The sequence below is a fragment of the Brachyistius frenatus genome, unplaced genomic scaffold (assembly GCF_029030835.1).
Source record: "Brachyistius frenatus isolate BFR_SWC_R1_liver_20210118 unplaced genomic scaffold, ASM2903083v1 Contig_275, whole genome shotgun sequence".
NCBI lineage: Eukaryota > Metazoa > Chordata > Actinopteri > Embiotocidae > Brachyistius > Brachyistius frenatus.
The window spans coordinates 117,252-132,842 of NW_027210874.1; the positions used below are offsets into that span (position 1 = coordinate 117,252).

Sequence of the window (15,591 nt, forward strand, 5' to 3'; positions counted from 1 at the left end):
TATTCAATGGGTTTCTCTTTGATAATGTCCATCGGGCGTCGGTTGTATTTTATAAAGGACACACCGCACATGTGAGACGTGAGACACAGGGGAGAACGGCTCTCGGCAGGCAGTGTCTAATGTGTTAATACGGATGCTGAAATGAAATAATGTCACGCAGCAACAGGTAACGCACACGCCAGGCCGGCAGTGTGTTCCAGGCCGAGGTTTAGATGGTCAGCGGGTCTTTAACAGCGGTCATGAAGAATCATCTAATTCTCTCAGCCACCCCGTGTCTATTTTGTCCAGAGCAATCACTATACAATCAATTTAATGTTATGTTCGCAGTGATCATATAATGTAGTGAACCACCCAAAAGAAATTGCCAGGTACACGCACACACCCTGGCCACACCTTGTGTGCGGAGTTCTAGACCGTATCAGCTCCTAGAAACGCCCCTGTCTGATAGTGAGCTTGCATCCCTCTGTTTGGAGAGACTAAAAGGCAACTGATGAAAGAAGGAAGCACTGATGTTGGAAATTAGCAACATCTTTCATCTCATCTGCAGTTTTTAAAGATGTGTTTTAAATCAATTTTTTTTTAATTATTTTAAATAGACACTTTATGAGCTGTCATTCTATTTGTGTGCAATGTAAATGCAAAGGTGGTTTATATTCTACTATAAGTATAACGTTACATACTTCATATTTACTTTAATCGAGAAAAAAAAAAAAATCGGTCTCCCTTCATTTTACTTCCACCGCTCTAAATCCACCGTGTCACCAAGACCGAAGAGTAATGTCAGCAAGTGAAAAACAGTTCACTGTACTTTACACCATGGCTCCGGAGTTTTCATTTCCTCCTCTGTTCTGTTTTGTCTGCCCGTGCTCCATCCATCAACAAACGCAGAGGGAGAGCCGCAATACCACATCAGCGGATGATAGACAAAATACCCCCAACGTCCTCATAATAAACCGGAGCTGTGCGTGTGCAGAGTGAACGGCACTGACCGACCCCTGAGGAATCTGACACCAAAACTGTGAGAGAAGCTCGAGGAGGTTGATTTTAAAGATGGAGGAAAACATTAGAAATGGTTTTAAATGTTACTTTGAGGGTTCCCGTGTTGATGAGGTAGAGAGTGGGAGGCTGTGCAGAGCTGCAGGGTGCTGATTTGATAAAGCCGTGGTGGAACATATTTGACAATGGCAACAGTGAGGGAAAGAACCTGAATAAAACAGTTCCATCTAGTGGTTAGAAAGGCGAAAGCTGTCGGATCCGCCCAAAACCTCAGTCACATGATGCAGCCAAAACCCAGAGAAGGTCACCCTTTGAACGCGAGGCCATTTTCAGAGTCATTTCACCACCTTCCCTTTAAAGCTCATAACTTGGTCATTTTTGGGGCTAACCATTCTTGCTATATCTTGGTTTTTTTTCAGGACAGTCTAGGCTATCCAAAGACATTATTTATACTAGCCTTTATATCGATGAAAACAAGTATTTTGTCTTATGAAATTGTTGTGTTTTCACATGTGTCTCACCAGAAAATATTGTCAGCAGATGTATCTTTTTATAATTGTGTAGTGGAGATTGTATAGAATCTGGCAATATCTGAACCATGTTTGTGGAACACTGTACGACTCAGCAATTTGGAAAAATATGTGCCTGGTGCCTCGTGGAAAATAAATGTCATGAATGATCGCAGGTGGCCACGGGCCCAAACCAGGGACTCACACTGAGGGCATATGTGCTAATAACTCAGCCGTAGTGTAGGCCCACAAATACATTGTTATTACTCTCGTAATTGTTTTGCATGCAAACTGGATGTAATGGCAGTCCTATGTTGTTGTGAAGACAGGGGTCAGCTGTGATTTAAAAACTGGACTAGCTGAAAAAGCTTTGTCGTACAGAGAAACAACAGGTGTCATCAGAAAGGGTAAGTTCTGCTGTTTATTTTGATAGGCAGTACGTTGTAAAGCGAGTTGGACTTCAGGAATTCATTAATTAAGAGTCGCGGGGGTAAGAGATGGACACAAGCTTTATGCAGAGTGTAACAACGACGTAACTTCAACTTCGATCATCTCCGCAACGCTTCGTCATGCAGACAAGGCACAGACACTTTTTTGGAAAGCTCAAGTTGTGCAGTTTCAGAGGATGCATCTGTCGTGATTAATACCAGCTGCACTATTCAACTGAGGGAAAGAGGAGTGAATTTGAACGCACTTTGCTTTCATAGGGTTCTAAGGGTTAACCTGTAGGTGTGCTCGGTTAGGTCATAGACAGCCCCCCCGTTTCCCTTTACGAGTCACTTTTCGGAGTCCCAAATGCTCCAGCGTCAGGCAGCCTCCGCTGTGGCTTGAGCCCTGCCAAAAACTTTAGGCTTGATGTTTCCTCTGCATGTGTGAAATTACGTGGCTGATCTGCCTTATATCCACGAGAGTTTAAAGTACTCTCATGTCCTACTGCATGACCTGTTAGCACACAAATTCGGCCGCCCACCTTGTAGATGCCGTTCCTTCCATAGCCGGGTAAAGATGCAGACTTATTGTAGGGGAAATCTACAGAGAAGAAAATATATTTCTTCTTACTGTATGCCTTCGCGATGGTTCAGTATTTGGCTGAGCTGGTGAATGGTTACTCACTGGGCTGGGAGGTGTCAGTGGGCAGACTGCAGGTGGATTTACAGGGATCCAGCTCTTCTGGACCCATATGACCATCGATCTCACTCTTCAAGATCATCCAACTGGTCCTCTACAGAGAGAAGGAGAGAGTGGACGGAGACAGAAACAGACAGAGGGATGGACAGAAGTGATGGATGATGGCAAAGTATGAGTTAGTGAATTAGTAAATGGATGTACAGTATTTGTAAAGTCTAAGAAAATGACTTAGATAGACAGACAGATAGAGACACATACACATATTGTACACACAGACCCACCTTGCTATCCTCACCATCCTGCCAAGATGTTCTAGAAGCTGTAAAACAGTCAGATGTTACAGGATGTCACAGTTAATGTGCTGGATTATCTGCCTCTCAGCTCCACTCTACTGCACTATTAACTCTGGTGTAAATCACCCTTGAGGCATGACATCATCAGCTGCAGACAGCATCTGCAGGGAGCTCCACATGTGCCATGTAAAAAAAAAAAAAGTGGATAGCAACCACTTACATAGTTATCACCATTGTATCTAAAGGGCTACACTCTATGCTGTGGGAGTTTGACCCATTAGTGAGCAACACATCTCAGCATCCAGGCTGGTTGGATATGCATGGTCCTCTGAGGATGATTGGAAATGATCTGACATGTAATGTAGTCTTGAATAGTCATGGTCCCCCCATCAGCCCCAAATTTCCAACAAAGTGGTATACTTCTGTAACTTTGGCTTAGGGCCCGAGTTATCCCCACAGGATGAACTGCTCCATTTTAGACAATTTGATGGCCTGAACTTTTAGCAACACCCTTGGGTCAAGAGAGCACCAATTTCGGTGTCATAAAGAAAAAAAAACATGAGTCATTAGGGCAATGAAAAAAATTGTCAGAAGGAATCAATAGATTATGAGGATAAAAAAAATATAATTAGTGTAGTTCGTGGTCCCTGCATTGGATGTCGATGATTCCCCAACACAGCAAAATGGGCCAAGTACTAGTAATATCCATGGAGAAATTGTATTAAATTCTGTCATTCATGTTCATGTCATGTTCGTGTTCAAGACATTGGTAATGAAAAAGTAATCAAATGTAATAATTGATATTACTTTGATGAGGTAATTACAAAGGTTACAATAGATTCCATTTTAACAAGGTTCTGTCTGTAACCTTTTCAATATTATATTTTTTCAAAAGTAAACTTCCTCATAGTAGTTATAATACATTGGATGCTGTCTCAGCAATACTGGCAAGCTATCAGTTAGATGCACATACTGCATATCACTGGGTAGTCGAATGCAGTGCTCATTAAAGTGTATTGTCAGGTTGTCAGGTCAAGAAAAATGCAATGTCAAAATTAAGGCAGTTTAAATTGCGGACAGTGACATGTGCATATACTTTGAACTTAACATGTTGAACAATGTTGTGTTGCTTTTGACGTACCTTCAACATACTTTGTGTTGAAGTGTATAATTTAACGGTATGTGACTTTTTCTACATGATTCCATATCGAACCCTCTTGAAGTATTAGATACCTCGATCAGTAGACCAAATTCCCACAAAGTAGATGTAGCCCGTTCCAAAACTAAATCCAGCTTACACAGTCTAACAGTTTAGAAGCAGCCTTTTCTTGGCAGAGAGAAAATTTTGTCGGTGACCTAATGTCTGCTTGAATGCATACAATCAAGCCTCTGAAAGCCAGCTCATAAATCTGAGGCACTATGCCATACGCAGCTGATTTACTTGTCGTGTTTGATAAAGATGACTTTTCCTTGTGTGATAGAGGTGATATAAGCATCTTGAACTCCCGTGTTCATGCGTTCTGGGTGACCCTGCCATGTGCTAGACGGTGTTTCTTTACATATGCAACATATACCTCGAGGGCAACAAGAGTGAGGACTGAACGCTATAATTTACACACACAAATGGTGATTAGGGGAGAGACATAGTGATTGAAACGTTGATCAACACAACACTGATGCCACAATACAATGTGATTCATGTGTCCAACCATTCACAGTGTACACACAGTCACCACTAAAACCAAACGAATGAGCTGGTGAGATGAGTGCAGACATGCATGAACGGGATGAGTAAAATAACAGCCTGGGGGCACAATCCAAATCAGCTTCAGTCCCAAATGGGCTGAATTATCAAAGTGAATTATTGATGTGGCAATGTTTATTAGAGATAAATCCAATTTTGCAGAATTTGTTCCTAACGTTAAAGTTAAGGTCAGCAAAATAACAGTGCCTCTGGACCCAAATCAAAGAGCTTCCTCCCTGTCGTTACTTTGAAATACCTTTAACTGCTGCTTCAGTGCACGAGGGGTCAAACCTTTCAGTCATGTCAGTGAAAAAGACACTGTTGCGCTGATAGTCAAATTCTCAGATAAATTTATCAACTGAAGTGCTAACCCTATTGCCAACCTGCAGGTTAATATGGTTCTGGATTTTGTTTACTGAAATCTATAAGATCCAATGTCAAAGATTTAAAAAATCTTCCCACAGCAGCGACAGTATACTAAGATTCAAGGGTAAATATGCTTTAAACCAGATTATGAGGCCTTGTCCAAAGATGTCTAAAGGAGAAAGTTATTCATACCTGTTGTGAATGGCCTGTTAGAGTCCGATACAAAAAGTGTCAGAATCTTTTCACAGTAGACATGACCAGTTTCTGTGTAGCATATATTTCATATGCTTTTTGACAATCCAACAGGCACTTTTTTTTTTAGGCACACTAATGGCTCCAGGGAACTAAACCACTTCATCGAGGTTTGGGAAGTATGTGGTTCCAATTAAAATTTTGAATTTTCTTTTTTTTTCTTTTTAGATCGAGTGTGCCCTCAGACTCAACGGTCTAGCATTTAAACTGATCTTCCTGGGATCTACAGTATTTAATCTACTCACTGGAGTGACAAACCCACATCAGTGGACCAACAGACCCATGCACTGTCTTCAGCACAGTGCCAGATGTGGTCTCAATTGCTATATTGCATGTTTATAGCATTTAGGTTTATTTCCAGGAGGGACAACTGCTCTCAAAGAGTGGGTTACACAGCAGGTACCATCATAGAGCCTTTTTTTTTTCTTCTTCTTCTTCAAAACCTTCGGGTTGCAAAATTCACTGGCTTTTTTTTGTTAATTTGTCATACTATTGGCCACTGTCCAACTTTGTAGTTTCTGCACGTGTCTATTATCTCAATTGGGTGCAGTAATCTTACACCAGCTCTATGGATGGCTATCCATAGAGTCTATAGACAAGTGCGGGCCTTGAAGACAACAGAGGAGGACTGGGATAAACGAGATGACTGACAGGCGACATGCTACACATCGTGCAGAGACCAGACCAGAGAAGGTGGTGTTAAAGAGGAAGTGGACTATACCATGCTGTCTGTAGATGGGGGGTTTTCTATAGAGATTATCTTTGACCATAGTCTCTGAAGATGGGAATAGAGCAGAGGAAAGAAAATGAAAGAAGCCAACATGGAAGGGAGAGAAAGAAAGAGAGAGAATGGAGAAAAGGAAACATGAGTTAGCCGTTACTGAGGGATGCGAAATTTTGAAGAAGCAAAACGGGGGCTGCAGAATAGCTTGATTCAACTCAAGACATTTGTCATTTTTATTATGGCACATCAGAAACATTAGCATGTCTAATAGTATTCATGCAACATATTCAAAATATATTCAATTATTGGTCTTTGTTGAAGGGGAATGGGAGGTTATTTGATGCAGGCACTCAAAGAATAATATCAGAAACCACGCATGGTCTCCAAGTGTTAAACAGTCTACTTGTAGTAGATGTCTTTCAAGAATTTCAAATTACAATTACTCAAAAGAGCACCTCAATTAATAATATTAACATTACAACAATGAATAAAAAGGTTTAAAGTTGCTTTAAGACTTGTTGTTTACTGTAACTTTAGCTGAAGTACCTCTGGAGGATGATGAGGGCAGTATGTTGTCCCCTGAGGCAAATCTAATCCATTTTAGTGTCAGAGGACACGAACAGACCTCTGACAGAGATGCTTAGCAACAACTGTCACACATTCAGCCACAGCAGAAACATGACTCACAATAAAACAACACATGTGGGTCATTTCTCTGACTTGTTTCAGTGCCTGCTAGCATCTGAAACAATATCCATATAGAAGCAATAAGGACAAAGACTATGAAAAACATTCAGTGGATAATCATTGGCTGTTTTTTCAACTTAACTTGGTTCCAACATGAGTGGGGTTTTTCCCTTCTGCATGACTGACAGTGTAATTGTCAGAGGGAACAATGTATTGGAAAAACAGACTTCAATCTTTGACAAACAAGCAATGAAGGATACAGTTTAATGTCAACTACTGTCCAATGTATTGTAAATGTATTCCTAAATAATGGAACCTCTGATCATTTCCGTGTCAAACAGACATTGTTTTGAAATTAGCAAACAGCAGGAAGACTAGGAATAAAACAAACCAAGAAACGTACGCGGTCCAATCCAAAGCTAGATACAACAAGTGCTGCTTTGTAAAGTACAAAGGAAAGACTTTGGGCCTCGTGCCCGAACCAACTGTATAAAGGGATTTGTCTGTTGAGTTTACATTCAGTGTTCTCACTAAAAGTTGCATCTGTCCTTGAGGCCTTGGCATTGAGTAAGAGAGAAAAACTTGAAACTATTGTGAATGCACCTTGCCCACTAACGGAGCAGAACAGGTAGCTTCCAGTAGTATACTGATTTACAGGTGGCTTCCAAAAAGCTGAATTAGCCGTGTACGATCCATTTGCTAAAGCGGACCTGGAACACTCGTACGAACAAGCGTCACAGCAAAAATGAATAGCTTGAGCATAGAATATAAAAGTGTTCTTGTGTGAAGCCCAGTGTAATCATTTTGGTAATGACGAGCCCACTCCGGTCAATGCTTGGCAATACTTTATGCATTTACCCTGAAAGAAAGAGGTCTGGTTAAGACTAGTTTTCTTTAAAAACACAAATCATCTTAAGACCATCCAGACTATTGCAGTAGCTGACCTCCAGGAGTTTAAGTTTAAACCTTGTTGCGGTGATGGAGAACTACAGTGTGGGCAGTAAACTGACCGCCACTGTTAGGTGGGTTGAAGGTGCAACAGACTTCAAACTTTCAACCACAGTAAAAGTGAGTAAAACAGTGCTTTTCAGCTCAGTGCTAATGTACTAGTCGGTATACTATTGTAACATTCTGCTGTAAGGACTTTAAATGTGTTAAGTGCCATGAAATAACCTGTGTTGTGATTTGGCGCTATATAAATAATGAATTGAATTAAACCGAATTACACCTTAATATGAAATCATTACTGCAACATTTAATTTCCTCAAGAAGTTGGCACAACTTATATATGGAAAGTTTGATTGTTGTTTGATTATGACCTAATAGCTTACCTTGTAAATCACCTCAGTTACGACAGCCAAGTCTATAGAACGTGTAAAGATGTAGAGAAAATTCGGAGCTGAGTTGCGAGCCAAGCGGTGCGGTTATGGCCTACCTGGTATGTGGAAATGCCTCGGAGCAGCCACGTATGTAGAAGTAGATGAGGGAGATTTGCCATCAGAATAGGTGGATAAGCTGGGGGTACTCCGACCACTTTCACTACCTTGGTTTGACGACGGAGGTTGGTGCGCATTGGATAAGAAAGGCAAATGGGAAAGGGATTGGGAGAAAACAAAGGGTGTTGGGGGCAAAAAGGCAGCATTATGGTAAGTATAAAGCAAAAAAAATGAAGATGCAATTATAATATTTACGCCAGTGACTTGATAACCCAGCCATTTACTGTTTCCGTGGAAAGTTTACTGAAACTATATTCTGAATAAATTCACTAAAGTTTCGGTAGAATGTCTTTTCAGTCTACATACCGATCAAGTGATGAAATGCAAAAAAACACCCTGCAGAAAACTTTAGTACAAATGTCTTTTCCCATTTAGTACACTTTAGTACAAATGTCTTTTCCCCTGTCCCGTGCTCCGGACTGCCATGTTGCTCGGAGACCACTAAGGTGAGCTTCACCGGAAGACATGCTAAGTGCCTGCACCACCTACTGTTGCTCCTCTCATTGCAAAGCAGCAGAAAGAAGGAGGGTACTACAAAGAATTGAAATCAGCAATCTTTCACAAAAGCTCGCTCAGCCACTTTTATCTCTGTTCTTGTTTATGGCTTATGGTTTTTAGATTAGGGCTTTAGGTAAACGTAGCCATGCTCTTTGCTAACCGTCAAGCCTCCACTAAAACCTTTGAGGGAGATGTTACCATTCATCTGCATTGAGACACCCATGCTTTGGGATCCCAAACAAGGTCTGAGACTTGGAGATGCTGGTCTTAGCTGTGTGACACACCGCTGGTAACATGAATGGGTAGGGCCAGTGCAGTCAGCTTTTGGAATTTAATGTTAGTACTTGGGACTATACAATCACAATAATGCAATGAGCAGCCATTGAAAGATTAGAAAGTGACATCCTGCAACTGCAATGGCACCACCTATTCATGTGGTAACTTTTCTGACAATTTCTGCTTAAAACACAAAAAGTCTAAAAACTTGTCAAGATGAAGAGAGCTTTTTACCTTGTGCTTCAAGACAGATCTCTAATATATCAAGAGTCAAAGTGTTCCAGACAACATCAGAGCTTATAGTCTGATGAGATTAACAGTACCACAGGCTACTTTGACAAATTTTCAAATACTTGTACAAACAATGACAGGTAGTAGGCACTCCCTGAAATATCAAGAAGGTTCTCGATCCCACTGACACTATGGGGTCTTTCTATGAAGAGTTGCTGTCAGTGTCATTGTGACTGTAAGGGGTTGACTTCATGTATCAGACCTCTGATCTGTACATGATGTGCCCTGTGTCGGGATAGGCTTCAGTCCCTCACAACCCTGCACAGGACGAGGGGAACTGCTTTCCAGTAACAATAGCACATTGACTCTGTTGAAGTCATTAATGAAAGCCACTGATGTGATTTATTTGGAACTTGCAGAGTCCTTCAAACTGAGCCAGTTTTCAGTCCTACACCATTCCTGAAAACAGAGCTCCTCATTTGAATTATAAAGGATTCCCCCAAAAACTGTACTCTACACTTATTTCCAATTTAACTTTAGGGACAAATTCTTTCAAGTGTTTTTAACACCGAACTTGTTCGCATTAGCACCAGCACAAACAACGATGATTTACCTGAGGGGGGATGGATGATCTCGAAGACTTTGCTCTCATCACTTATGAGCATATCTCTGAGGATTACTATATTGGTTTAAATCTAACTGTTGACGTTGCCTTACGACTTGCATCTTATCTGTACATTTGCATGTCTGTTTTCTAAGTATTAAGTGTAAGAATGTAGCATAAAGGCCAATTTTGCTGACTGCATGTATGTGTGTGTTGTGTGTCTATGATCAAATGCAGGGTTCACTCCGTTGTGTTGCATCACAGGCAGGCTGGGTGATGGAGTCATTGACACCCTCGATGCCAAAACTTATAAACGCTCTACATTCAGAGCTTTGAGGAAGAAACAGAGCGAGACAGACCGAGGGTGTGTGTGTGTGCACGAGAGAGAGTGTTAGCTGATAAAACACACTCTTCTCCCCTCAGACAGAGAGGGATCATCGGCAGCGATCTGGATGCAAGTGGATGAGATCACTGACACGCACAGCAGTGCCGTGCAAGTCGGAGTGATCTCGTTCACTGTCACACACACATGCCCATAAACACACATACACACCAGAGTACTGTTAGTGCAGGTCTAAATGTAGGCCAGATCTTCCATACAAACATCTGGAGCTAAGACAGGAGGCTAAGGGAGTTCGGGAGGAGATGCATTACCATTTATCTGAGCAGATTACACAACGGTGAAACCATTCATTAATCAAAAACCAATAGCACAACAACAGGATTTAAGGGATGGTTTTGGGACCATTAACAAGGATTTAGGGGGATGAAAACATAAGCATGCATTATTCATCCTTGGAAGGCCCTTTCTCAACTCTTCTTCAACCTCCATCATTGGCCAAAAGATCTGAACAACCAGAGTGTTGCTTACAGTAAGTACACACAGTAATGTCTGTGAGGAAACCTGATAGCTCATTAAAACATGAACCTGTTGCATAAATACAAACAAGAATCTCTAGGCTCCACTACACCTGGCAACCAGCCTCAAATTGCCCTCTGTGCAACAGACAAATACAACACAAGAACAAAGTCTAAGGAAAAATAGAGCCATGTGTCGGCAATGACAGTAAAGGATAAGCTTATGGAATGGGACAAAATCACTAAATGTATAATGAGGCAACAAACACAAGTTGACAGTCACACAAGTTTTAACTAGCTAACAAGCCTGCAGTTTAACTAAATTAAATTAAATTGATCACTTTACCAGGAGGCCGAATGCTGAAGTTCCTAACTAGAGGAGATACAGTAGGACCTGATGGAAGCAGGAAGTCAAGTGGTGAACACTGATGGATGTTTATAACAAGCAGTTCGGGAGATAATTTAACTATCTAACTTCATTTTCTTTTCCAAATACATTTTACTGACCTGATAGTCTGAAAGTTCATCACGTTTTTGGGCAATTTTTGTTTAACTCTTAATGGAATTAAGATTAGATTTTACATTTTAATTACTGAACTGATGGCAGCAGGTTTGGACTTGGAACGCAAGTAGGAATGAACTGTAGTTTCCTTTAAACTATGTCATGGCATTTTCTTAACAGCGCTTAACAGACTGATAACATTTGCACATGGCTTAAATACCAGAAATGCTTTCACTGAAATTTTGACCAAAATGTTCTGTACTTACTTGGCATTATTCATTTTTGTTAAAGACAGTAGGTTTAACAAATGCTTCTCACCCAACTGTCTTTACTGCACCTTTTTTTATCAGTCATCAGAACACAACACCGGCCGTCCCTTCCAAATTCATATTGAGCATAAAGGCGGATGAACACCAAAGGATAAAGTCTGACAAGTGACACTGAACAAGGGATCAGTCAGGGAAAATAACAGGGTAGATAAGAGGTCAGTGGCAGGCAAACAATTGGGTCAACAATTGGAAAAAAAACAAGCGCAAGCATAAAATCACCCCTTAACCTTCCTTTTAAAAGAAAATGCCAAATGTTTCAGGGTCACACTCAAGTCTACAACAAGTTAAACCATGCACAACAACATCCACGCCCACAGACACAAGTGAACAGGGCAAGCAGAATGGGAAAACTTAGTGGTCCTACGAATGTACCTTGATGCACCCCATGAAACCCAACAACACCACGATACCGGACAACAACATCACAAAACCTGCTAACCATTCCACTAGGGGAAGGGGAGACACAGAAAAGAGTAAAACTGCTGTGGTCTTTACCGTTAGGAGGAGGTAAACTGAGATGCAGGGATGTCCTAGCTTTAGGGTCAGGTACAGGGTCCTGTTTGAACCCTGAGGGGTGAGGGAGATCAGGGAATGGGGAGAAGATGAAGCAAAGGGAGCTGGTTGGACAAGCCTTTTGGCGGGGCTTACAGCGTGCAAGGGGAATGTGTATAGATCCGGTTTGTGATGTTGACTTCAGGAATGTGTGATATCGTGAATAGCATTAGCAGTTGCATGGCTTTAGTTGAAGACTAAATGAAAATAGACCTTCACGAGTGATCAAACAGAGGTTATAGACAGTATGCAGCGCACACAAGGACTGACGTTCTGTTTCCCATTACGGCTCATGAGTCTATGGGGAACCCAGAGAGACCCAAAGACCCAGAGTGAGATTTTCCAACACGTTTAATTTGGTGTTTAACCACAGCCCATGCCAAGTGAGGTCAATTTCGTGTTTGTATCACAGCACTCCATTCTGTAGGACCTTTGATCTCAGTCAAATAGACAGTGGACTGGCTTGTTGCTGCTGGACTGAAAACCGTGTTGCTACATGTTTTCAAGAAATAAAGATTGATGTTTTTGATCCAAAATTCATGGTTGCCATGGCATCCCTCTGCCTAGGGAACACCTTGGCAGCCCTATTTTTGGGACACTTTGAATAGCCTTTCAAATTTGAGCTTTTTGGTAGTTCTTGAAACAGTTTAAGGCTGATTTTTCTGAGGTTAAACATCAGCAATGATTCCAGCAACTTGTCCATAGTCTGTATTGGACCAAGTCTTGGTCCAAAGCGTGCATTGATACCTCTGAAGTAAGGGATGTAGTTGTGCTGCTGCAGCATGGCCAGGGTGGTGGGGTTTAGCTGTAAAGACAAGCCTGCACTGACACCTGTTGGTGTGGGTGAGTACATGCCGCCGCCGCTACCACCACCACCACCACCACCACCACCAGTCCCTTCAGCCCCACCAGAATTGTACACAGGGAGGGAGGACGAGTCACTGGCCCAGGTGGAGGGGTACTTCACACCCCCCATGAGGGTTGGGGGCAAAGTGAGAGAACTGGAATCACGGGCTTGGCTGCTGTATCGACCGCCAAGGTATACCTCTGGTCCTGGATGTCCAATCAGATCATAGGAGACATGGATGAAATTATGAAGGTTTTGAGTTTTTTAGTTGCCTAAAATCTTTTTGCAAATTGGCATAAAAAGGGGGAATAGAATAAATCCGTGGAAGTAAATTTGGATCGTTTTAAAAGGTCGACTGCATACAGTGATGCCTTAAATATTGATCTTAATGATCCACTGTGAAATTATGGGTGTGAACAAGTGTAGACCTTGTTGTAGGACTGTCCCCTGCAAATTTGAGGTACTTGTTCTATACTTGAGTATTTTAATTTCATACAATGGAAGCAGTTATTTTACTTGTTATGGAATATTTTTACATTGTTGAATTTTATTCAAGAGCCTGGCCAAAGTTGCATTATATTATCAAAAATGAGATTAAGTTTAGCTGTCGTTTTCTTTTTTAATATATACTCCAAATAACGGCAAATTGTTAGCCAGAAAAATACATTTTAAATGTCTTTAAAATGCTTGGATTGTTTCACACTCCATTTAACAATACTACAATTCATCACCGTGAATTCGACTTTGTTTCTTGTTAAGCAGTGATGTCCCACTATCTACCAGGAGATGTCAGGTCATCTAATGGGATGACAGTGTAATAAATGGGTTGCAAAATTGTATCTCCAGGGAGGAGAATGTCATTCAATTTGTGGTTTGTATGGTGACCAGTGGGGAATCTTTTCAAAATATAGGGAAGTGATGAATCATTAATCATTTGGGAGGTTTGCAGCAGATGTTTTCTCCTGAATAGCACAGTGCTCCATTTTCCCCACCGTCTTGTTCCCTATTAGTCACTGAGAAGGAATAATGTCAGCAGCAAAGAGTACCCATGTAATGGAACATCATTTGTAGGTAATATTATCCTTTCACAAATTCAATAAAAATGTTCAGGGCAAAAGTAGGATATGAATTGTGGAGTCTGGCTGATACCTGGTCGGCTGTAGTTGGGGGGTGAACGGGATGGGGTGTATCGTCCGTAGCCCCCCAGGGAGCTGTTGGAGCTGGGACTGGAGGGCCTCCGCTGACGGGGTGACTTCTCCCCATCACCCTGGATACACAAACACATAAAGATCAAATAGAAAGTCAGCATTCTTCTAATTCAGTCCTTTATTACAATATCAGACAGGAATGTAGGCTAGACTCCATCTCTGACATATTCTTAATGAGGCACATAAAGGATCTCAGAAGACACAAAGATAACACCAGTTTCATGAGAAATGGATAGATAGATAGATAGATAGATAGATAGATAGATAGATAGATAGATAGATAGATAGATAGATAGATAGAGAGAGAGAGAGAGAGAGAGAGAGAGAGAGAGAGAGAGAGAGAGAGAGAGAGAGAGCGAGAGAGAGAGAGAGGAGAGAGAGAGAGAGAGAGAGATAGATAGATAGATAGATAGATAGATAGATAGATAGATAGATAGATAGATAGATAGATAGATAGATAGATAGATAGATAGATAGATAGACAGACAGACTTTACTAAACCCTCAAGGGGCAATTTTTTTAACAGCAACTGTTAACAGCAGCATGGATTAGGAGGATACAGGGTCAAAACAATAAAAAAAAAATGACAGAATAAAATATATGTCATTAAAAAATTATTACAAAAATGTACAGTATATACAAATAAAATAAAACAACAGTAAATACAATATAAATATGCTTGTTGCTTTGTCCAAGAGCAAATCTTACTGATTCAAAACATGGCGCAACCAATGGAGAAAAACAGTTTTGAAGGTTTTTGAAGTGACTTTAATATTAAGTATGTGCCATTTGAAAATCAATGGAAAAAGACATGTTCCAAATCCGTGATATACAATCAGCAGTGGGCTTTTAAAGTCACTTCTCAACATCAAAACTCATTTTTCACAACTTTTTGATTGAAAATGTTGCTTAATAATGACAAAAGGTCTTATTACTATACTTAGACGGAAGTTTTAAGGCTATTCTGCTGAATCTAGTTTGGCGAATTCTGATTATTTTAACAGTCAGTTTTTTCCAATTTGCATTCACCTGCCTCTAGTATTTATGCATTCGGGTTATTTTGGTTTCATTTGTTCAACAGTCTGTACTTGGAATTCACAGGAGTAATTGGCATAAACTATATTAAAGGAAAAAAATATAGGATTTATTTTTACATTTGCATGAAAATAATAATTCACTTACGTGACGGGTTTTGGCCATCATTCCTATTAGTAATATTATTTCAATTATCTCATAATCCATCTTTGGTTTAATGTTGACCTACTGTGGTGTACTGCGATTATGTGCACAATCCATTTTTCTATGCAAAGAGGGACTTTAATTGACATTTGGCGTGTACTTTTATTCTGGGTTATGCCTCCAAATAAAGTTATTTAGATCATCTGGCTGTTAACCTGGTCATGTTTCTCGCCCTGGGCTTTGTTGGAGGAATGTCATCATGTTCCTAGATTTTTGCTATTTCTTTGGTAAGTGTAATGGTATCATATCTGA

At 40.7% G+C, this 15,591-nt stretch overlaps 1 protein-coding gene across 8 annotated transcripts in view; it reads right to left on the reverse strand.

The window, feature by feature from the left end:
* ablim2 (actin binding LIM protein family, member 2) overlaps nucleotides 1–15,591 on the reverse strand; it is a 105,815-nt gene that overhangs the window by 12,953 nt on the left and 77,271 nt on the right. For 5 of the 8 annotated variants that reach the window (XM_069721865.1, XM_069721866.1, XM_069721869.1 and 2 more), the window contains 7 exons: nucleotides 14,042–14,159; nucleotides 12,793–13,098; nucleotides 8,135–8,242; nucleotides 6,010–6,063; nucleotides 2,915–2,952; nucleotides 2,619–2,727; nucleotides 2,476–2,534 (listed from right to left, as the gene is read on the reverse strand). In XM_069721865.1, the coding sequence (XP_069577966.1) occupies nucleotides 2,476–2,534; nucleotides 2,619–2,727; nucleotides 2,915–2,952; nucleotides 6,010–6,063; nucleotides 8,135–8,242; nucleotides 12,793–13,098; nucleotides 14,042–14,159 (792 nt within the window). Of the gene's footprint in view, nucleotides 1–2,475; nucleotides 2,535–2,618; nucleotides 2,728–2,914; nucleotides 2,953–6,009; nucleotides 6,064–8,134; nucleotides 8,243–11,988; nucleotides 12,061–12,792; nucleotides 13,099–14,041; nucleotides 14,160–15,591 lie in introns of all 8 variants that reach the window. The other 3 variants (XM_069721873.1, XM_069721872.1, XM_069721868.1) reach the window with 3 other exon arrangements.